Source organism: Lissotriton helveticus, chromosome 10, assembly GCF_964261635.1.
Source record: "Lissotriton helveticus chromosome 10, aLisHel1.1, whole genome shotgun sequence".
NCBI classification, from domain to species: domain Eukaryota; kingdom Metazoa; phylum Chordata; class Amphibia; order Caudata; family Salamandridae; genus Lissotriton; species Lissotriton helveticus.
This window is the reverse complement of record NC_136071.1, coordinates 1,179,861,945-1,179,885,628: the sequence shown is the minus strand read 5'-3', so window position 1 is coordinate 1,179,885,628 and position 23,684 is coordinate 1,179,861,945. Positions and strand designations below refer to the sequence as shown.

The following is a 23,684-nucleotide window of genomic DNA, read 5'->3' as shown; positions in this document are numbered from 1 at the left end:
CTGACCTCACTGAAGAGTGTGATGGGTGAGTCCTGGCACTGACCTCACTGAAGAGTGTGATGGGTGAGTCCTGACACTGACCTCACTGAAGAGTGTGATGGGTGAGTCCTGGCACTGACCTCACTGAAGAGTGTGATGAGTGAGTCCTGGCGCTGACCTTACTGAAGACTGTGATGGGTGAGCCCTGGCACTGACCTCACTGAAGAGTGTGATGGGTGAGTCCTAGCACTGACCTGCCTGAAGATTGTGATGGGTGGGTCCTGGCACTGACCTCCCTGAAGAGTGTGATGGGTGAATCCTGGCACTGACCTCACTGAAGAGTGTGATGGGTGAGTCCTGGCACTGACCTCACTGAAGAGTGTGATGGGTGAGTCCTGGCACTGACCTCACTGAAGAGTGTGATGGGTGAGTCCTGGCACTGACCTCACTGAAGAGTGTGATGGGTGAGTCCTGGCACCGACCTCACTGAAGAGTGTGATGGGTGAGTCCTGGCACTGACCTCACTGAAGAGTGTGATGGGTGAGTCCTGGCACCGACCTCACTGAAGAGTGTGATGGGTGAGTCCTGGCACTGACCTCACTGAAGAGTGTGATGGGTGAGTCCTGGCACTGACCTCACTGAAGAGTGTGATGGGTGAGTCCTGGCACTGACCTCACTGAAGAGTGTGATGGGTGAGTCCTGGCACTGACCTCACTGAAGAGTGTGATGAGTGAGTCCTGGCGCTGACCTTACTGAAGACTGTGATGGGTGAGCCCTGGCACTGACCTCACTGAAGAGTGTGATGGGTGAGTCCTGGCACTGACCTCACTGAAGAGTGTGATGGGTGAGTCCTGGCGCTGACCTTACTGAAGACTGTGATGGGTGAGCCCTGGCACTGACCTCACTGAAGAGTGTGATGGGTGAGTCCTAGCACTGACCTGCCTGAAGATTGTGATGGGTGGGTCCTGGCACTGACCTCCCTGAAGAGTGTGATGGGTGAATCCTGGCACTGACCTCACTGAAGAGTGTGATGGGTGAGTCCTGGCACTGACCTCACTGAAGAGTGTGATGGGTGAGTCCTGGCACTGACCTCACTGAAGAGTGTGATGGGTGAGTCCTGGCACTGACCTCACTGAAGAGTGTGATGGGTGAGTCCTGGCACTGACCTCCCTGAAGAGTGTGATGGTTGAGTCCTGGCACTGACCTCACTGAAGAGTGTGATGGGTGAGTCCTGGCACTGACCTCACTGAAGAGTGTGATGGGTGAGTCCTGGCACCGACCTCACTGAAGAGTGTGATGGGTGAGTCCTGGCACTGACCTCACTGAAGAGTGTGATGGGTGAGTCCTGGCACCGACCTCACTGAAGAGTGTGATGGGTGAGTCCTGGCACTGACCTCACTGAAGAGTGTGATGGGTGAGTCCTGGCACTGACCTCACTGAAGAGTGTGATGGGTGAGTCCTGGCACTGACCTCACTGAAGAGTGTGATGGGTGAGTCCTGGCACTGACCTCACTGAAGAGTGTGATGAGTGAGTCCTGGCGCTGACCTTACTGAAGACTGTGATGGGTGAGCCCTGGCACTGACCTCACTGAAGAGTGTGATGGGTGGGTACTGGCACTGACCTCCCTGAAGAGTGTGATGGGTGAATCCTGGCACTGACCTCACTGAAGAGTGTGATGGGTGAGTCCTGGCACTGACCTCACTGAAGAGTGTGATGGGTGAGTCCTGGCACTGACCTTTCCTCAGAATATGATAGGTGGGTCCTGACATTGGGCTATCCCCAGATAGTAACATGTAAAGCTGGTTAGCTCCTATAAACATTTCTCAAACATACTCACCACAGTTAACTGCACAGTAGCTCAGCACTCACCTTTTCTGCCTTCGGTCCAGGAAATCCCTAAAATGAGTTAAAAACATGGTGTGAGTGTACTGTTGATGGCACCATGCCCTCCAATGAAGACAGAGAAACAAACCCAAATCAACATGACATAAGCATAGTCTGCTACAATACACAATCAGCATCGAGCCCTCTGCCTCGTGGACTCTGAGCAGTGTTTGCTGCACATAAAGAGATCAAGAGGCATCCAGCCTGGGTCTTGTGTGGACACCTCGCGTGCTGCACAAGGACCGGCCTCTGGCCTCAGCTCACCATCCTACTCTGTAGAAACCCAAAGAGTGCTGTGAGGCTAACACTCGTGTCCAGAGACCCAGCCAGTGCTGTACTGTCAACACCAGAAACTGAGTGTGAGGTATTATCTACACCAGCCTATTGAGACTGGCAAAGTAAAGCGCCTTCAAAGCCACTGTCCTGAGATAGTGCGGTGCTATCAAAATCCACCAGAGCCCAGAGACATGGAGAGGGGCAATGTTAACAGTGGTGTCTAGAGACCCAGAAAGTGTGATGCAGTTTACACTAGGGTCCAGAAACCCAGTGAGTGCTGTATTATCAACACCTGAAAGCAAGATTGGTCTGTATTATAAGCACCAGTATATTGGCACCAAGTGAGTGCTGCACTATCAACACCAGTGTCTAGACACATAGCGAGTGCTGCACTATCAACACCAGTGTCTAGACGCATAGTGAGGGCTGCACTATCAACACCAGTGTCTAGACACAGAGAGTGCTGCACTATCAACACCAGTGTCTAGACACATAGCGAGTGCTGCACTATCAACACCAGTGTCTAGACACATAGTGAGTGCTGCACTATCAACACCAGTGTCTAGACACATAGTGAGTGCTGCACTATCAACACCAGTGTCTAGACACATAGTGAGTGCTGCACTATCAACACATGTGTCTAGACAATAGTGAGTGCTGCACTATCAACACCAGTGTCTAGACACAGAGAGTGCTGCACTATCAACACCAGTGTCTAGACACAGAGAGTGCTGCACTATCAACACCAGTGTCTAGACACAGAGAGTGCTGCACTATCAACACCAGTGTCTAGACCCATAGCGAGTGCTGCACTATCAACACCAGTGTCTAGACACAGAGAGTGCTGCACTATCAACACCAGTGTCTAGACACAGAGTGCTGCACTATCAACACCAGTGTCTAGACGCATAGTGAGGGCTGCACTATCAACACCAGTGTCTAGACACAGAGAGTGCTGCACTATCAACACCAGTGTCTAGACACATAGCGAGTGCTGCACTATCAACACCAGTGTCTAGACACATAGTGAGTGCTGCACTATCAACACCAGTGTCTAGACACATAGTGAGTGCTGCACTATCAACACCAGTGTCTAGACACATAGTGAGTGCTGCACTATCAACACATGTGTCTAGACAATAGTGAGTGCTGCACTATCAACACCAGTGTCTAGACACATAGTGAGTGCTGCACTATCAACACCAGTGTCTAGACACATAGTGAGTGCTGCACTATCAACACCAGTGTCTAGACACAAAGTGAGTACTGCACTATCAACAACTGTGTCTGGACACATAGAGAGCACTGCACTGTCAACACCAGTGTATAGACACATAGAGTGCTGCACTATCAACACCATTGTCTAGACACAGAGAGTGCTGCACTATCAACACCAGTGTCTAGACGCATGGCGAGTGCTGCACCATCAACACCAGTGTCTAGACACATAGCGAGTACTGCACTATCAACACCAGTGTCTAGACACAGAGAGTGCTGCACTATCAACACCAGTGTCTAGACACAGAGAGTGCTGCGCTATCAACACCAGTGTCTAGACACATAGAGAGTGCTGCACTACCAACACCAGTGTCTAGAACAAACAGTGAGTGCTGCACTATCAACACCAGTGTCTAGACACATAGTGAGTGCTGCACTATCAACACCTGTGTCTAGACAATAGTGAGTGCTGCACTATCAACACCAGTGTCTAGACACATAGTGAGTGCTGCACTATCAACACCAGTGTCTAGACACAAAGTGAGTACTGCACAATCAACACCTGTGTCTAGACACATAGAGAGCGCTGCACTGCCAACACCACTGTACAGACACGTAGAGTGCTGCACTATCAACACCAGTGTCCAGACACAGAGAGTGCTGCACTATCAACACTAGTGTCTAGACGCATGGCGAGTGCTGCACTATCAACACCAGTGTCTAGACACATAGCGAGTGCTGCACTATCAACACCAGTGTCTAAACACAGAGAATGCTGCACTATCAACACCAGTGTCTAGATACATAGAGTGCGTTGCTCTATCAACATCAGTGTCTAGACGCATAGCAAGTGCTGCACTACCAACACCAGTGTCTAGACGCATAGCGAGTGCTGCACTACCAACACCAGTGTCTAGAACACATAGTGAGTGCTGCACTATCAACACCTGTGTCTAGACACATAGTGAGCACTGCACTGTCAACACCAGGGTATAGACTCATAGTGAATGCTGCACTATCAACACCAGTGTCTAGACACAGAGAGTGCTGCACTATCAACACCAGTGTCTAGACACATAGCGAGTGCTGCACTATCAACACCAGTGTCTAGACACATAGTGAGTGCTGCACTATCAACACCAGTGTCTAGACACATAGTGAGTGCTGCACTATCAACACCAGTGTCTAGACACATAGCGAGTGCTGCACTATCAACACCAGTGTCTAGACATATAGTGAGTGCTGCACTATCACCACCAGTATCTAGACACATAGTGAGTCCTGCACTATCAACACCAGTGTCTAGATACATAGAGTGCGTTGCTCTATCAACACCAGTGTCTAGACACATAGAGTGCGTTGCTCTATCAACACCAGTGTCTAGACACATAGTGAGTGCTGCACTATCAACACCAGTGTCTAGACGCATAGCGAGTGCTGCACTGTTAACACCAGTGTCTAGACGCAAAGCGAGTGCTGCACTGTCAACACCAGTGTCTAGACACATAGCGAGTGCTGCACTGTCAACACCAGTGTCTAGACGCATAGCGAGTGCTGCACTGTCAACACCAGTGTCTAGACACATAGTGAGTGCTGCACTATCAACACCAGTGTCTAGACATAGTGAGCGCTGCACTATCAACACCAGTGTTTAGAACACATAGTGAGTGCTGCACTATCAACACCAGTGTCTAGACACATAGTGAGTGCTGCACTATCAACACCAGTGTCTAGACATAGAGAGTGCTGTACTATCAACACCTGTGTCTAGATGCAGAGTGCTGCACTATCAACACCAGTGTCTAGACGCATAGTGAGTGCTGCACTATCAACACCAGTGTCTAGACATAGAGAGTGCTGTACTATCAACACCTGTGTCTAGACGCATAGAGAGTGCTGCACTATCAACACGCTGTACGATTAAACCCAGTTTCCTGAGACCCAGACAGCACTGAACAATGTTGGAGTGTTTGTGCATTTATATTTTTGTGCATTATCAATAGTGTTTAGAATTTAGATTTGCTCTCGATTATACACATATTCAATAACATGATGCTGCAGCATTTAAAAGGAAAGGCCTATGATGTGTAGAAGTGTGTTTTCTTAGCTATTGCTGACTAGGCATCAATTTAGGTCCGATTGTAATCTTTTTCAAAATGGAAGCCACTAATATCTTTTCCCTGCATATTTCACTGTTCATTATTTCTGCCAAAACTTTCCAGAATGATCACAATACTGAATGCTTCCGAGGACCGCCCGCTAGTCGACTGTGCCCTGTTCATTCATAATACTGTGTCCTGTCATCTCCGGCTGACATTAGCATAGAGTGGGCAGAATCAATGTTCATGCAGTGGGATAGTGCTTAGGTGGTAAGGCAATATGTAAAACTGATTTGCCAATACACCTGATTCCTTTGCTCACACCATGAAGAATCTGCACTTTCACTTCTGTTCTATGGGAAGAATTGCCATATAAATCCCTGATTTTGGGGCTGAGCCAGAGACTTTCCAATGCTACCAGGAATGAGGTCCATTTCTCTATTGATTTTGCTGCTCCTTTAGGACTTGGAATCATTTTGCATACTCTTTGATGCTCTATTTGCTGAGAGTGCTCATGGCAAACATTTTATGATGACTCTGCAGCATATCATTTTTACATTTTTACATTTTTGGAAGAAATCCTTTGCATTTATTCAGCTCATCTAGGACTCAATTGTTGAGCAGGCCCTTATTCTTTTTACTTTATTTTGAGGTTGTGGAAGGTGCCTGACCTTCGGGACATATCGCCTCAAGAAACTGTGGTTTAATAATGTCGCCTATTCCTCAATCCATGGGCTAGTTGTTGAGGTAAATTTCAGTGTGTTCAAAAGTAGGGGTTTCCCGCACCGACAACTATCAACGCCAGTGTCTAGGTACCTAGAGAGATGCACTATCAACACCAGAACAACAGTGTCTAGATACCCAGAGAGCCGCACTTATAACAGCAGAATGCCAGTGCCTAGTTACCCGGAGTACTGCACTATTAACACCAAAACAACAGTATCTATGGGCATATTATCAACTAGCGAAATTTAGCGCTAAATAAGCTTAGCAAAATTTTGTCTATCGCCGTGCCTCGCCGGATTTTATAATCGCAGAAATAACATGCTATTAGCAACGTTTATCTCTAATGCGATAAAATTTCCAGCTTTAGCGGCAAAATGCGTGAATATCACCGGTAATCCAGCAATATTCACACATTATCGCCAATGGGGACTTAGCCAGAATATCCATCTCCCATAGGATATAATGGCTAAGAACTGGTCTGAGCAGGCGTTCGTTTTCAGCGATATTCGCGCTTAGCGCACATTTTTTTATCGGTACGCCTGTGTTGATAATAGGCAATAGTGATGTTAGCGACTGCTTTCAGTCGCTAACAGGTTGGGTACGCCCACTTTGCATGTCATTAGCGATAAATATCACTGACATGCAAAGCGGGCCCCAAACCACTCGCTATTGCCTACAAACTGTCGCTAACTGCTGTTAGCGACAGCTTGCTAATAGGGCGATGAAATTATCGCCGCTTTGCGGCCGAAAACAGCTGCTAAAGCGGAGATAATTACATATCGCCCGCCTTGATAATATACCCCCTAGTTACTCGGAGTGCTGCACTGTTAACACTAGAGCGTCTGTGTCTAGATACCCAGAGTGATGCACTATTAACAGCGGAAAGCCAGTGTCTAGATACCCTGCTAGCCCTCCACCAATGTCAACCTCCCAGGAGCAATTCCTGCACAAAGGCACCCTCCTATGTGCTAGCCCTCCACAAGGAGACCTTCTAGGGAGCTACACCTGTGTAATGAGACACATAGGGAGCTACACTAGAGCAATGATGCCCTCAAGGGAGCTACACCTGTACAATGACGCCCTTTAGTGACGTTCAATAAGCAGCTGAATTGAGGGAGCTGTACCTGTACAAGGGGCCTCTCCCAGCAGCTGCTCCTGTACCACTGGGCGCCTAGCTACAGCTAGGTCAGACCTGGTATGTCCCACTCTCTGTCACCAGGCCCTAGCTGCAGCTAGGACGCACCTGGTATGTCCCACTCTCTGTCACCAGCCCCTCGCTGCAGCTAGGTCACACCTGGTGTGCACCACTCTCTGTCACCAGCCCCCTAGCTGCAGCTAGGCCACACCTGGTATGTGCCACTCTCTGTCACCAGCCCCCTAGCTGCAGCTAGGTCACACCTGGTATGTGCCACTCTCTGTCACCAGCCCCCTAGCTGCAGCTAGGTCAGACATGCTGTGTCCCACTCTGTCACCAGTCACCTACCTGCAGCTAGGTCACACCTGGTATGTCCCACTCTCTGTCACCAGCCCCCTAGCTGCAGCTAGGTTAGACCTGGTATGTCACATTCTCTGTCACCAGTCCCCTAGCTGCAGCTAGGTCACACCTGGTATGCCCCGCTCTCTGTCACCAGCCCCCTAGCTGCAGCTAGGTCAGCCCTGGTATGTCCCACTCTCTGTCACCAGCCCCCTAGCTGCAGCTAGGCCAAACCTGGTATATCACACTCTCTGTCACCAGGCCCCTAGCTGCAACTAGGTCAGACCTGGTATGCTCCACTCTCTGTCACCAGCCCCCTAGCTGCCTCTAGGTCAGGCCTGGTATGCCCCACTCTCTGTCACCAGCCCCCTAGCTGCAGCTAGGTCAGCCCTGGTATGTCCCACTCTCTGTCACCAGCCCCCTAGCTGCAGCTAGGTCAGACCTGGTATGTCCCACTCTCTGTCACCAGCCCCCCAGCTGAAGCTAGGTCAGACCTGGTATGTCCCACTCTCTGTCACCAGCCCCCTAGCTGCAGCTAGGTCAGACCTGGTATGTCCCACTCTCTGTCGCCAGACCCCTAGCTGCAGCTAGGTCAGACCTGGTATGTCCCACTCTCTGTCACCAGCCCCCTAGCTGCAGCTAGGTCAGACCTGGTATGTCCCACTCTCTGTCACCAGCCCCCTAGCTGCAGCTAGGTCAGACCTGGTATGTCCCACTCTCTGTCACCAGCCCCCTAGCTGCAGCTAGGTCAGACCTGGTATGCCCGCTCTCTGTCACCAGCCCCCTAGCTGCAGCTAGGTCAGACCTGGTATGCCCGCTCTCTGTCACCAGCCCCTAGCTGCAGCTAGGTCAGTCCTGGTATGCCCCACTCTCTGTCACCAGCCCCCTAGCTGCAGCTAGGTCAGCCCTGGTATGTCCCACTCTCTGTCACCAGCCCCCTAGCTGCAGCTAGGACACACCTGGTATGTCCCACTCTCTGTCACAAAGCCCCTAGCTGCAGCTAGGTCAGACCTGGTATGTCCCACTCTCTGCCACCAGGCCCCTAGCTGCAGCTAGGTCAGCCCTGGTATGTCCCACTCTCTGTCACCAGCCCCCTAGCTGCAGCTAGGCCAGTCCTGGTATGTCCCACTCTCTGTCACCAGCCCCTAGCTGCAGCTAGGTCAGACCTGGTATGCCCTACTCTCTGTCACCGGCCCACTAGCTGCAGCTAGGTCACACCTGGTATGTCCCACTCTCTGTCAACAGCCCCCTAGCTGCAGCTAGGTCAGACCTGGTATGTCCCACTCTCTGTCACCAGCCCCCCAGCTGAAGCTAGGTCAGACCTGGTATGTCCCACTCTCTGTCACCAGCCCCCTAGCTGCAGCTAGGTCAGACCTGGTATGTCCCACTCTCTGTCGCCAGACCCCTAGCTGCAGCTAGGTCAGACCTGGTATGTCCCACTCTCTGTCACCAGCCCCCTAGCTGCAGCTAGGTCAGACCTGGTATGTCCCACTCTCTGTCACCAGCCCCCTAGCTGCAGCTAGGTCAGACCTGGTATGTCCCACTCTCTGTCACCAGCCCCCTAGCTGCAGCTAGGTCAGACCTGGTATGCCCGCTCTCTGTCACCAGCCCCCTAGCTGCAGCTAGGTCAGACCTGGTATGCCCGCTCTCTGTCACCAGCCCCTAGCTGCAGCTAGGTCAGTCCTGGTATGCCCCACTCTCTGTCACCAGCCCCCTAGCTGCAGCTAGGACACACCTGGTATGCCCCACTCTCTGTCACCAGCCCCCTAGCTGCAGCTAGGTCAGACCTGGTATGTCCCACTCTCTGTCACCAGTCCCCTAGCTGCAGCTAGGTCACGCCTGGTATGTCCCACTCTCTGTCACCAGCCCCCTGGCTGCAGCTAGGTCAGCCCTGGTATGTGCCACTCCCTGTCACCAGCCCCCTAGCTGCAGCTAGGTCAGACCTGGTATGTCCCACTCTCTGTTACCAGCCCCTTAGCTGTAGCTCGGTCAGACCTGGTATGTCCCACTCTCTGTCACCAGCCCCCTAGCTGCAGCTAGGTCACACCTGGTATGTCCCACTCTCTGTTACCAGCCCCTTAGCTGTAGCTCGGTCAGACCTGGTATGCCCCACTCTCTGTCACCAGCCCCCTCTCTGTCACCAGCCCCCTAGCTGCAGCTAGGTCATACCTGGTATGTCCCACTCTCTGTCACCAGCCCCCTCTCTGTCACCAGCCCCCTAGCTGCAGCTAGGTCAGACCTGGTATGTCCCACTCTCTGCCACCAGGCCCCTAGCTGCAGCTAGGTCACACCTGGTATGTCCCACTCTCTGTCACCAGCCCCCTAGCTGCAGCTAGGTCAGCCCTGGTATGTCCCACTCTCTGTCACCAGCTCCCTAGCTGCAGCTAGGACACACCTGGTATGTCCCACTCTCTATCACCAGCCCCCTAGCTGCAGCTAGGTCACACCTGGTATGTCCCACTCTCTGTCACCAGCCCCCTAGCTGCAGCTAGGTCAGACCTGGTATGTCCCACTCTCTGTCACCAGCTCCCTAGCTGCAGCTAGGACACACCTGGTATGTCCCACTCTCTGTCACTAGCCCCCCCCCCCTAGCTGCAGCTAGGTCAGACCTGGTATGTCCCACTCTCTGTCACCAGCCCCCCCCCTAGCTGCAGCTAGGACACACCTGGTATGTCCCACTCTCTGTCACTAGCCCCCCCCCCCTAGCTGCAGCTAGGACACACCTGGTATGTCCCACTCTCTGTCACCAGCCCCCCCCCCTAGCTGCAGCTAGGTCACACCTGGTATGTCCCACTCTCTGTCACTAGCCCCCCCCCCCTAGCTGCAGCTAGGACACACCTGGTATGTCCCACTCTCTGTCACTAGCCCCCCCCCCCTAGCTGCAGCTAGGACACACCTGGTATGTCCCACTCTCTGTCACCAGCCCCCTGGCTGCAGCTAGGTCAGACCTGGTATGTCCCACTCTCTGTCACTAGCCCCCCCCCTCTAGCTGCAGCTAGGACACACCTGGTATGTCCCACTCTCTGTCACTAGCCCCCCCCCCCTAGCTGCAGCTAGGACACACCTGGTATGTCCCACTCTCTGTCACTAGCCCCCCCCCCTAGCTGCAGCTAGGACACACCTGGTATGTCCCACTCTCTGTCACTAGCCCCCCCCCTAGCTGCAGCTAGGACACACCTGGTATGTCCCACTCTCTGTCACCAGCCCCTAGCTGCAGCTAGGTCAGACCTGGTATGCCCTACTCTCTGTCACCGGCCCACTAGCTGCAGCTAGGTCACACCTGGTATGTCCCACTCTCTGTCAACAGCCCCCTAGCTGCAGCTAGGTCAGACCTGGTATGTCCCACTCTCTGTCACCAGCCCCCCAGCTGAAGCTAGGTCAGACCTGGTATGTCCCACTCTCTGTCACCAGCCCCCTAGCTGCAGCTAGGTCATACCTGGTATGTCCCACTCTCTGTCACCAGCCCCCTCTCTGTCACCAGCCCCCTAGCTGCAGCTAGGTCAGACCTGGTATGTCCCACTCTCTGCCACCAGGCCCCTAGCTGCAGCTAGGTCACACCTGGTATGTCCCACTCTCTGTCACCAGCCCCCTAGCTGCAGCTAGGTCAGCCCTGGTATGTCCCACTCTCTGTCACCAGCTCCCTAGCTGCAGCTAGGACACACCTGGTATGTCCCACTCTCTATCACCAGCCCCCTAGCTGCAGCTAGGTCACACCTGGTATGTCCCACTCTCTGTCACCAGCCCCCTAGCTGCAGCTAGGTCAGACCTGGTATGTCCCACTCTCTGTCACCAGCTCCCTAGCTGCAGCTAGGACACACCTGGTATGTCCCACTCTCTGTCACTAGCCCCCCCCCCCCTAGCTGCAGCTAGGTCAGACCTGGTATGTCCCACTCTCTGTCACCAGCCCCCCCCCTAGCTGCAGCTAGGACACACCTGGTATGTCCCACTCTCTGTCACTAGCCCCCCCCTAGCTGCAGCTAGGACACACCTGGTATGTCCCACTCTCTGTCACCAGCCCCCCCCCTAGCTGCAGCTAGGTCACACCTGGTATGTCCCACTCTCTGTCACTAGCCCCCCCCCCTAGCTGCAGCTAGGACACACCTGGTATGTCCCACTCTCTGTCACTAGCCCCCCCCCCTAGCTGCAGCTAGGACACACCTGGTATGTCCCACTCTCTGTCACCAGCCCCCTGGCTGCAGCTAGGTCAGACCTGGTATGTCCCACTCTCTGTCACTAGCCCCCCCCCCCTAGCTGCAGCTAGGACACACCTGGTATGTCCCACTCTCTGTCACTAGCCCCCCCCCCCTAGCTGCAGCTAGGACACACCTGGTATGTCCCACTCTCTGTCACTAGCCCCCCCCCCTAGCTGCAGCTAGGACACACCTGGTATGTCCCACTCTCTGTCACTAGCCCCCCCCCTAGCTGCAGCTAGGACACACCTGGTATGTCCCACTCTCTGTCACTAGCCCCCCCCCCTAGCTGCAGCTAGGACACACCTGGTATGTCCCACTCTCTGTCACTAGCCCCCCCCCCCCCTAGCTGCACCAGGTCACACCTGCTAGGTAACACTCTAGCTTCAGACAGATTCATGATGTTCTGTAGTAACAGGTTTTCTTCTCAGGAGCCAGAGGTGACCAGGGCCCCTCACAGCTGGAGCCTCTGGAAGTCTGGTGAGAGTGAGACAGATCAGCGGGCACACGGAGTTGTATTTGTTTATTATTTTTCATGTATTGCAGGAGTTACCCCTGTGTGAGAGTTGAACCTGCTTGGATCCCGCCCTCCCTGAAAGGCTGTGCAGGACACACTTGAGCTCGGCCTGGGGGGGCCTTCCATGCCCCCCCCCCCCGCCTGCACCCGAGCAGTGTTCTGCAGGTACGTTTGAAGTCATAGGCATAGTGGGCTCTGGCCCCGGGCCCCAGCCTTTCACGGGGCCCCTGGTCGAGCCAGCTCTGTTCTGCAGAGAGGCTTGCTCTAATGACCTGGTAGAGTTCTTAAACAGTTTTAAATAGCATGTTCCTTTAATTTATTTTTAATGTGGGGGGAGGGGGTGAAAGTCTATTACAGGCTTTTTGCAGACAAATGTAGTGTTTATGTTTCATGCAACATCCATAAAATGGTTCCTTTTTAGATCAAAACAGATGATAAATGAGAGGATGTCATAGAAATGATTTGCAGTAATAATAGTGAGATCATTCTGTGCGACAGGATTGAAAACACACGTCACTGGGGCATATCACCAAAGGTGGCAATAGACATTTATCGCCGATTTAGCGGCCGCTTTCAGCCGCTAAGTGGAGATAATTCTATCGCCCTATTAGCAAGCTGTCGCTAACTGATGTTAGCGACAGCTTTTAGGCGATAGCGAGCGGTTTGGTGCCCGCTTTGCATGTCAGCGATGTTTATCGCTAATGACATGCAAAGTGGACGTACCCAACCCATTAGCGACTGAAAGCAGTCGCTAACGTCGCTATCGCCTATTAGCAAGGTGGGCGTAGCAATGGAAATATTAGCGCTAAGCGCGAATATCTCCAAAAACTAACGCCTGCTCAGACCAGTTCTTAGCCATGTTATCCAATGGGAGGTGGATAACATGGCTAAGAACATTTCGTCGCTAATGCGTGAATATCGCTGTATTCTCAGTGATATTCACGCTATCGCCGGAAAATTTATCGCTTTGGAGATACACCTTGCTAATAGCAAGTTATCTCAGCGATAATTTCCGGCGATGCTTAGCGATAAAAAATTTGTTGCTAAGCCTAGTTAGCGATAAATATCGCTAATCGTTGGTAATATGCCCCACTATCCCTGAATTGAACATGTAAATGCATTTAGAATTTGAACTAATGCGCTTGTGCGCTGTCAGTGACCCGGCCAAAGAGGGCATGAAAGGACTGAAACTGGATCATACATTCAAAGCTGTTCTGAAAAGAGGCCCCCAGAATGCGTTTGGCCCCCGGGCCCCCAAAATCCTTAAGATGCCCCTGGGGTTCTGTCCTCCTGTAACCCCTCTAGCGCTGCAGTTTGGCACCCAGAAGCCTGGAGTCATTTTAGCCCTAGTAAACAATGGAAAGAGCGCAGGAATAGAAACATCTGCTGCTAAATTTGGAGCCCTTTTCTCGACAGCAGCTTGGGTGGAGGCCAAAGGAAGCATCTGTCAGGAGGCCTGGGGGGGGGGCACGAGCGGGCTCGCGCCCTGGCCACTCACCTTGAAGCCAATTGGTCCTCGCGCGCCAGGCAGGCCTGGCAGGCCCGGGTCTCCCTTCTCGCCCTAGGGTATAAAAAGAGAAGAAAGAGTATATTGGGGTGTGCAGACGCGTTTCGGCTCGAAGACGCCCTTTAAAAACTCAAGGGTTGGGTGAGCCAAAGACTTCAGCTCAGAAAGGCCCTTTACAAACCACAGGCAGGTGAGCCACAGGACTAAACAAGGGCTTCCATTGTAGGGGTCAATTCTGCCAATAAATCCTACCACCATCTTAAACAAGCATCGGCAAAGCCAACAGGTCTCGCCTATGCAAGAGCAATCGGCTTTGCCAATGTGTTTTAGCAATGTTGTACATCAGAGTGGCTGCTGTTCTGCACGGCTAAAAGTTAGTAGGGTAACGGAGAGTGGCGTGGAGTGGAGTGTCGTAAAGGGGAGTGTTATGGAGTGGCGCAGAGTGGCGTGAAGTGGCGTACAGTAGACTTGAGTGGCGTGCAGAGGAGTGAAGTGGAGTGTCACAGAGTAGCATACAGTAATGTGTAGTGTCGTGGAGGGAGTAGAGTGCCATACAGTGGAAGGGAGTAGAGTTGAGTGATGTAGAGTGGAGCACAGAGTTGAGTAGTGTCGTAGAGTGGAGTGGCACAGAGTGGAGTGGAGTAGTGTAGAGCAGAGTGGAGTGGCGTAGAGGGTGTTGCGTGGAGTAGAGTGTTGTAGAGCAGAGTGGCATACAGTGGAGTAGATTGTCATAGAGTGGAGTGGTGCAGAGTGGAATAAAATGGAATGAAGTGGCATAGAGGAAGTATTGTAGAGCTTCGTAGAGTGAAGTAGTGTCGTAGAATGGCATAGAGTGGAGTAGAGTGCTTTAGAGTGGAGTACAGTGTCAGTGGATCAGAGTTTTTGGAGTAGAGTGTCGTAGAGTGGAGTGTCGTAGAGTGGAGTGCCGTAGAGTGGAGTGGAGTAAAATACAGTGGTGCCAAAAAGATTGGCATAGAGTGCAGTTGCGTAGAGTGCACTGGTGTAGAGTACAGTGACGTAGAGTAGTGTACAGTACAGTGGCACACAGTAGAGCAGTGCAGAGTAGATTGCAGTGGGGCAGAGTGCATTGATGCAGAGTGGAGTGGTGCAGGAGTAGAGTGGTACAGAGTAGATTGGCATAGAGTGCAGTGGCGTGGAGTGCATTGGTTTTGAGTACATTGGTGTAGAGTGCATAGGTGTAGAGTGCAGTGACGTAGAACAGCTTAGAGTAGAGTGCATTGGCATACAGTAGAACGGTGCAGAGTAGATTGTAGTGGGGCAGAGTGCAATGATGCAGAGCGGAGTGGTGCAGAGTGGAGTAGAGTGATACAGAGTAGAGTGGTGCAGAGTGGCGCAGAGTGAAGTGGCATTGAGTGGAGTGGTGCAGGGTACAGTGCAGTGGCACAGAGTGCAGTGGTATAGAGGGCAGTCATTCAGAGTAGAGTGTCAGAGTGCAGGGTTGTAGAGTGGGGCCAAGAGCAGTGACGCTGAGTACAGTGGTGCAGAGTAGAATAGAGTGGCGTGGAGTGCAGTGACATAGAACGCAAGGGTGTAGAGTGGTGTAGTGTGCAGTGGTGTAGAGTGCAGCAGCATAGAGTAGAAAGTTGTAGAGTCTGGTGGCGTAAAGAACAGTGGTGCAATTTAGTTAGCATAAGTGCAGCGGAGTAGAGTGCAATGCTTTAGAGAACAGTGCCGTAGAAAAGAGAGCAGTACAGTGGTGTATCATTGATTGCAGTGGCATAGACTAAACACGGAGTGTTGCACAGTAGAGAGGAGTGGAGTGGTGCAGATCAGAGCGCGGTGACGCAGTGTTGAGTGGAGTGGCATATTGTGGAGTGGTGAAAAGTAGACTGCAGTGGCGTGGAGTGATGCAGAGTAGAGTGTAGTGGGTAGAGTAGAGTATGCATGGTAGCGTATTGCCGTTACAAACAACACATCTTCAATTGAAATGACCGTTACATTTGCACTCACATACAGTTTTACTGATAAAAGTATACAGTGCACAAACAATAATGTCTGGGAATCTCATCACCTAATGTATTGATTTTCTCGTCAGCACAGATCATTTACAGACATTTACATTTTGTTGTGTGCTAGAAAAAGAATAACATCTGTACAGCCTTCCTCAAGCAGCCCCCCACAAGCCAGGAAAGAAAAATAAACACCCCCTGGATGACACAGCCTGACATTTGACCTCTGTCTTTGAATACCCAGCAATTGTGACAAGATAAAAAGAGGATATGGAGGTCTGTTTACAGAAAGCCAGTTTGTGAAAGAATACAGTAAACAAGATGTTGGGCAACAGAAGGGGTGAACTTGAGCTGGACAGCCTAAAGCAAATAAAGCCAGGAAACAGAAAGCCAGAAAATGGGAGTTACAAACCACAAGGCCAATGGTAAGCAATGAGTGGAATGCATTCCTAGGTCACCTTTCTGAATGTCCCCAAGCATTCTTCAGAAAACCAGACATCCCTGGAAAATCTGCTACCATCCCATAAAATACTCCACAATCCTTGGAAAAACAATCACCTCTCCACCTCTGGGTAAGCTCCCACCAGAGCAGGAGAGACTGCAACATTTAAAAAACATAAAAGTTGCCACCACTCCAAAAAAAGTTGCAATCTACCCAGGAAAATCTGCCACCCATCAGAAATGCCTTCTTACCCATAGAAAAAGAAACTGCCATCCTCCCAAGTGTGACTGTCGCCCAGGTAAACGATGTTACCCCACCGACGAATGACCAGCATCCCAGGAGAGCCGCCATCATAAGAAAGGCTGGAACCAGCCATTGAAAAGTGGACACCAACCATTGAAATGCTCTAATATCCCTCAACATGTGAACAACCCTCAACCCCAAACATAAATTACTATCCCAAGTGGTATTTGTACATTGCAGTGATAGCTTTTTGCCATGAAAATACCCTGTTAAAGTAAATAAATAACATGCAACACCGTCTCAACACAGCTTCCAATTCATTCAAAGGTATTTTTTTTAAACTATTAAAAAAGATACTATAGAAGCATGATAAAGAAGATAACCGCCATGTTTATGAAACTGTATAAAGCATAAAAATAAAAAGGCATAATAAGCCAGCTGAGGTCCCCAATGTACATGTGCATGCATTCATGCTTCCTCTAAGCACTTCTTGCATTTCATCCCAAATCAGGCTCTCCAGCCCTCTCCTATCATGGTCAATATGAGTAGACTGATAAATATGGCATCTTTACCTGAGTTCCGTCTGGTCCTGGCCAACCGATTGGTCCAGGATTTCCCGGCACACCTGGGGGACCTGATCTGCCCTTGAAAGACAACAAAATGCCAAAAGATTCACATGAAACAGTGAGACTCCTCCATTTCAGCGACTACAGCAAATGTTTGCACTTCACACCCTCCTTTCTGCCTTCATGCTCACATTCCAACTCCTTCCATGTTTTTAGTCATTTTTTCCTGGTGTTCCCCGCTATTACGTCAAGGGTTCTCCCAATCAAGGACCTATTTTCTGTGTTCTCCTTGAATCCTTCTCCCAGGACTAGTGATCTCTTACAATTCTCATTGTGTCTTTCAACCCCCCCCCAACAATCTCTTCCTTTGTTCTTGTCATAGGTCATGTAGGGCCCGATTCACAGAACTAACTTAAGACAAAATCCTAAACTTACTACCATTTTGGTATTCACAGAAGGCACTTACTCATTTCGGTATTCACAGAAGTTAGGAGTCTTAACTTTAGGACTCCTAAATGCCTTCAGTGAATACTGATAATCTTAAAGTTAGGATTTTTCTCAGTTTAGGAGTAGTAAAGTTAGGACTCCTAACTTCTGTGAATACCGAAATGAGTAAGTTCCTTCTGTGAATACCAAAATGGTAGTAAGTTTAGGATTTTGTCTTAAGTTAGTTCTGTGAATCGGGCCCGAAAGTTCTTATCCTATTTTTATGCTCTCCTACAATTCTCGTTTTCCTAGGTTTTGCTCTCCATTCACTTTGATCTCCTTGAGCCACTATCCTCATTCTCGTTGGTTTTTCTCTATGCCCTTGGTCTCCTAGGAATCTTGTCCTATCTGCTTGTTTCCTTATGCTTCTACTCCATTCTCCTGTTGAACCCTCGGCTTCTTTTCCTTCCTTTGTGTTCCCTCAGGCTTCTTCTCCGTGCCCCTTGTTCTACTTTGGCCTATATTCATGTTCATCTGGGATTCTTTTCTGTGCCCTTCGTTTCCTAGGATTCTTATTCCATCTTCATGTTTTCTTAAGATCCTACCTTCAATTCTTCTACACACCCCTTGGTTTCCTAGGGTTTTTATCAAGTCTTGTTGTTCTGAAAGGCCTCTCCTTGAAAGCTATCACTGTCTCGTAGGATTCTCATCTATCTTCATGTCCTCTTAAGATTCTTTTCCACGTCTCTTTGTCTCCCTGGGTGCTTATCCTATTGTCATATTCTCTTATGATTCCTATCCCTGCCCTTTGGTCTCATCCTATTCTCATAATCTATTAGAATTCCTCCGTGCATGCCTTGGTCTCTTAGGCTTCTTACCTTATTGCCATGTTCTTGTGTGATTCCCCTCCATGTTCCCAAGTCCCGATGGTATGCATCCTATCTTCATGCCCTCTTAGGATTCTCTTCCATGCCCATGGCCTCTTAGGGCTCTTATCCTACTACCACATTCTCTTAGGATTCTTCTCCATGCCCTTTGGCCTGCTAGGGTTCGAATCATATTTTCATATTCTCGTAGGATTATATTCCATTTCCCTTGGTCTGCTAGGTTCTTATCCCAGCATCACGTTCTCTAAGGAACTGTATGTCTTCATGGTCTCCTAGGTTTCTAATCCAATCTTTCTGTTCTCTTGGAATTCTTTTCCACTCTACTTGGTGTCATATGGTTCTTATCCTATCTTCTAGCTCTTTAGGAATTCTTTGCAATGCCCCTTGATCTCCTTGGATTCTCTTATCTTCTCTTAATACTCTCTTAATATTCTTTTTCATGCCCCCTAGTGTTATTGGTGTTTTATCCTAGCTTCATGTTCTCTTAGGATTCTTCTCCATGCGCCAAATAATTTGTATTTGCTCTTCATGTTCTCTTAATAGTCTCCACTGTACCCCCTTGTTTTTCCAGGCTTGTCCTCCATGCCCTTCTAAGAATCTCATCCTATCTTCATGTTCACTTGGAGTTCTCTCCTCCATCCCCCAAGGATAAGATTCATATTTTCCTAATCCACATTCCATACTTTCCTGATGTCTATCTTCACGCCCATTTTATCTCAAATTACTGATCAATTCAAGTGATCAGTGTAGGTTTTTCTTTATTCTGTCCTTTCTGCCAGTTCGCCACCTTGTCCCTGTGTTCTTTTGAGCCAGTGTTTCTTGTTCTTCATGTTCACCCAAGTTCCAATGGTAAAGGAGTGTTCTCTTTAGGGTTTCCTGCCTTTCCCAGGTGACAGCTTAGAATTTATAACACACCAAATGGTAAAGGGTCATAGGGAGAGATTTTTAAAGACCAGTGCGGACCCAATCCCCAAATCAATGCTGTATAAACATATAAAGTCTGTGGGTCTCTAGTGTTCCTAAAAGGAACAATTCTGAAGCACAACAAGTACTGACCTAAATCCAGTGAAAAAAGTCCTATTTAAGAGGGCGAAATCCCATCACCCACTGAGGTGGCATGCTTCCTCATCTGTGATCTCCTCTTAGTTGCATTTCCTAGTGCAACCAAGGGCTGCAACCGTCTCACTGTGAGAGGGGAGCTCGCGGATGTTTTCACTAGAGGGACAGTGAGTCTGATCTCCTAAGATCTTTTGAAGCATGTATAAAATTATATGAGGTGAAATGTTTGCAGTGCCAAAAAGATATTAAAGTGGTATTTCAATTGGCTACCAAGCGAAACAAAAAATATTTAATGGTTATCGCTAGGTGTCAATCAATAAAAACAGTGCAAACGAGATCTGAATAAATTTGTGATCGCGTAGGTCTAGAAAGAGGGTCGCGTTTGCAGTTTTTATTGATTGACACCTAGCGATAACCATTAAATTTATTTTCTTTAGCTTGGTAGCCAATTGTAATACCACTTTAATATCTTTTTGGCACTGCATACATTTCACCTCATTTAATTTTATACATGCTTCAAAAGATCTTAGGAGATCAGACTCACTGTCCCTCTTGTGAAAACATCCGTGATCTCCCCTCTCACAGTGAGACGGTTGCAGCCCTTGGTTGCACTAGGAATTGCAACTAAGAGGAGATCCCAGATGATGAATCATGCCCCCTTGGTGGGTGATGGGATTCCGTCCTCTTAAATAGGACTTTTTTCCACTGGATTTAGGTCAGTACTTGTTGTGCTTCTGAAATGTCACTTTTTGGAACACTAGAGACCCACAGACTTTATATGTTTTGACAGCTTAGAATTTCCCATGTTTTCCTTTGGATTGTTTTTACTCAATTCCCATGTTCTCCTTGACTGCCTCTGCCACGTTTCTCAAGGGTTCACCTCTTTGCTCACATTTTGTATTGGCATTTGCTTTCTTCTCTTACATTCCTAGACCCCATGTCCTACTTTTGTCTACTCCCAGAGGTCTTTTCACTTTATAATTTTCTCCACGGCTTCCCCTCTTTACCCCATGTTCTGCCAGTATTCTTACCTTACCTGTGTTATCTTTCTGGCACTCCTCCCTTCCCTACATGTCCCCTTCATCTATTGTGCTTCCCATGAGTTTTCCATTGCTTCCTATGGTCTCCTTGACTTTCCATCCTATTTATGTAATCTTGTAAATTCCCCTTCAGATGTGTTTCCTTACAGTTGCACTCTATCTCCCATGTTTTCCTCCTCCTTTGCCCCTTGTATTCTTACAGTTCTTCTGCATGTCCACTAGTTCATCTGGGCTTGTTTCTGTCCCTCGTCTCCTCATGGGATTGACAACCTATTTATGTCCTCTCCAGAGATTCTTCATAGTTTTCCTATATTCAACTCTAGTTATCCTCAATGAGCTCTGTTTTCCTTGGATTTACTCTTATCACATCCCCATATTTACATTGGACATACTCCTTTTCTTACCTCTGTTGTTCTCCTTCGCCCTTCCATTATTTGCATTTTTTGCAATTCTCTCCCCATAGTTCTTAGTGCCAGATATCCAGCCCACATTCAATCAAAGACTAGCTGTTGAACATTGTGTTTGGAACTGGGATGTCAGACTCACACCTTTCACCAACACAAGCCCCAGGCATGTTGGCTGAGCATGCAGCAGTCAATAGCTCCTCAAACACACCCTTCATCCTGCCAGTGCTGCTCTGCTCAGGCATAACTTAGGTTCAGTTACCACAGCTAACGTTCAGCTTTATGTTTCATTTGGATGAATGAAGGTATGGTCTTACCTTCCGGCCTGGCCTGCCAATCTCACCCTGTGAAAGAGAGGACATGGTGGCGTTAGCACAGCTGATGAAGTTACGGCTAGCTTTAAAAAGACACCACTAGACACATGAAGATCAGAGATGGAGACAATGCAGGCCTGGGACAGTCTTCAGTTCATCCCCTAAAGACCTTCACTGGACCCAATATTGAAAGCCCAGGCTGCACCAATAACCTCTCAGTAAGAGATCAGCCAATCAGCACTGGTTTTGTTTTACTGATAATCAACCAGGAAGCCTCTGTGTCGAGAATGACCCTGACCATGACCTTCACCGTGGAAGCACAGCATAGGACATGGCCCAACATCACCTCCACCAATATACAGAACTTTAAAGGTATTTATATTTATGTAGCACTTTGCACACCCCTTGAAAGGAATAGAGCGCTTTCTCTGATGTTGGCAACGTAGTTACTCTGTAGGTATCATTTATATAGTGCTTTCTACTCTGGACTCAAGTGCGGCTATGCTCCAGACAACCCATTAACCTGGAGAAAAAGCAAGGCTAGGTACCAACATATTCACCCACTAGAAATCTGCAATCATATTCTCCAAAATGTGACTATAGCAGAGGGGGCGCCTGCCAAAAATTACCAAGCAACTCACTTTATTTTAAACATACCAGAGGAGAAAATATCAATAACTTAAACAAGTCCCTCATCGGAAATCGATGCAATGAGGAATTGAATCACCAACTGGCTTATGGTATATGAATAAGCTAGAATTACCTTCTCTCCTTTTGGTCCCATCACACCTGGAAATCCCTGTGGACCCTGAAAGAGGAAAACAAAAAAAAAACACAAATTATTTTGCAAGGCATCTTTGTGAAGAACAAGTAACTTACCTTCGGTAACAACTTATCTGGTAGAGACTCTATCTAGCTGCAGATTCCTTAACTTAGAATAATCCACTGGTGTTCACTCTGGATCTGGAAATGTTTTTGTGAGCAATATCCCTGTGCACCGGTAGGTAGCACTGTTTGGCTCCACATGGCGTTGTCCGTTCCGAAGTGATGTGTATGGTGCCAATATAGGGGCCAGCCCAGCATGCTGATGTCAGTTTCATTTAACGACTTTCCACTTCAGAAGAGGGAAGCCACAGGGAACACTGACCACTGGTACATGAAACCAGAGCCCTTAAAAGGGGACAGTCCCTTACTCTGAAATTTGTTCACAAAGTGGGGAGGGTGGGTGCGTCAGTAGGAAATCTGCGGCTAGATATAGCCTCTACCAGATAAGGTGTTACCGAAGGTAAGTAACTTGTTCATCTGATCTTCTAGCTGCAGATTCCGTACCTTAATATAGATACCTAAGCAATACCTCCCCAGAGGTGGGATAGTGACATGGAATTATACTAGAAAATCTTGTAGGACTGAATGGCCATAATGCCCGTCTCGCTGGGCCTTACTGTCCAGGCAGTGATGCTTTGTAAAAATGTGCAGGGTGGCCGATATTGCAGCCTGACAGATAACAACGACAGGTACTCCACGAGCCAACGCAGTGGTTGCAGCCTTAGGTCGGTTGGAGTGAGCACGCAATCCTTCATTGGCATAATGAAGGGTGTAGGTGGGAACATGTACTGGAGAACTTTCAAAAACCTATGTACAATACGGGACTTGAAGAGGGATGGTTTACCTGGCAACTGCAGAAATGCCGAGATGGCAGAAAGATGGCCTTTCTTCTTTCTACACCCCTTTCTCAGGTTCTTTTGTGTATTCTTTCCTTAGTCCAGGAGGGCTCCGCTGTGGGCTCTTTGAAAGGCAATCTGTTGCCTAACGATTATCCTAAGGTAAGGAATCTGCAGCTAGAAGTCTCTATCAGATTGGTTGGAACTGGGGTGACGAGATCGAGTAATTGTCAGAGGCACAGACTGCATTGGTCCATAAGCAGCATACATTGACAGTGCTGCAGTTTTGAGCTGAATGCACTGGAAGTTGAATTCTTCTACATCTTCTACAGCAGTGCAGGCTGTCGCTCACAGCTTGAACAACCCTTCTCCCTCAAGTTTAGCCAGAGACCATATAAAAAGGTCAGTTCTACTATTTGTGATATGATGATTCAGATAACAGAAAAACACTTTAATAAAGAATCCAGCATTTTACAAATTAACCACTGCTAATGTGCTAGAGACCTTTGTTCTTGATACACACTTAAGCACAATCAAAATGAGAAGAAAACAATTAATGCAAAATTTATGAGGAACATGTATTGTTTTTATAAAGTATGCTTATCATTTCTAAAGCTGCAGACTCAGCAAAATGTCTTCAGAGAAATATTCAGACTGTACAAGAATTCCAATATTTAACCTTCTTACACCCTACTGGGGAAATGGGACTTGGATGTGGTGCGGTTAAAGAGATTGTACTAAACGCCCACTCCTCCTTCACTATCCACCACCTTATATAGGGGCCTTGTATTGAGCATACTT

At 48.9% G+C, this 23,684-nt stretch overlaps 1 protein-coding gene across 1 annotated transcript in view; it reads right to left on the bottom strand.

Moving 5' to 3' along the window:
- Positions 1-23,684, bottom strand: part of COLQ (collagen like tail subunit of asymmetric acetylcholinesterase) — a 452,986-nt gene that overhangs the window by 225,464 nt on the left and 203,838 nt on the right. Inside the window, 5 exon segments of the mRNA XM_078662856.1 lie at positions 1,850-1,876; positions 13,863-13,925; positions 17,099-17,170; positions 21,226-21,252; positions 21,986-22,030. Of these exon segments, the coding sequence (XP_078518982.1) occupies positions 1,850-1,876; positions 13,863-13,925; positions 17,099-17,170; positions 21,226-21,252; positions 21,986-22,030 (234 nt within the window).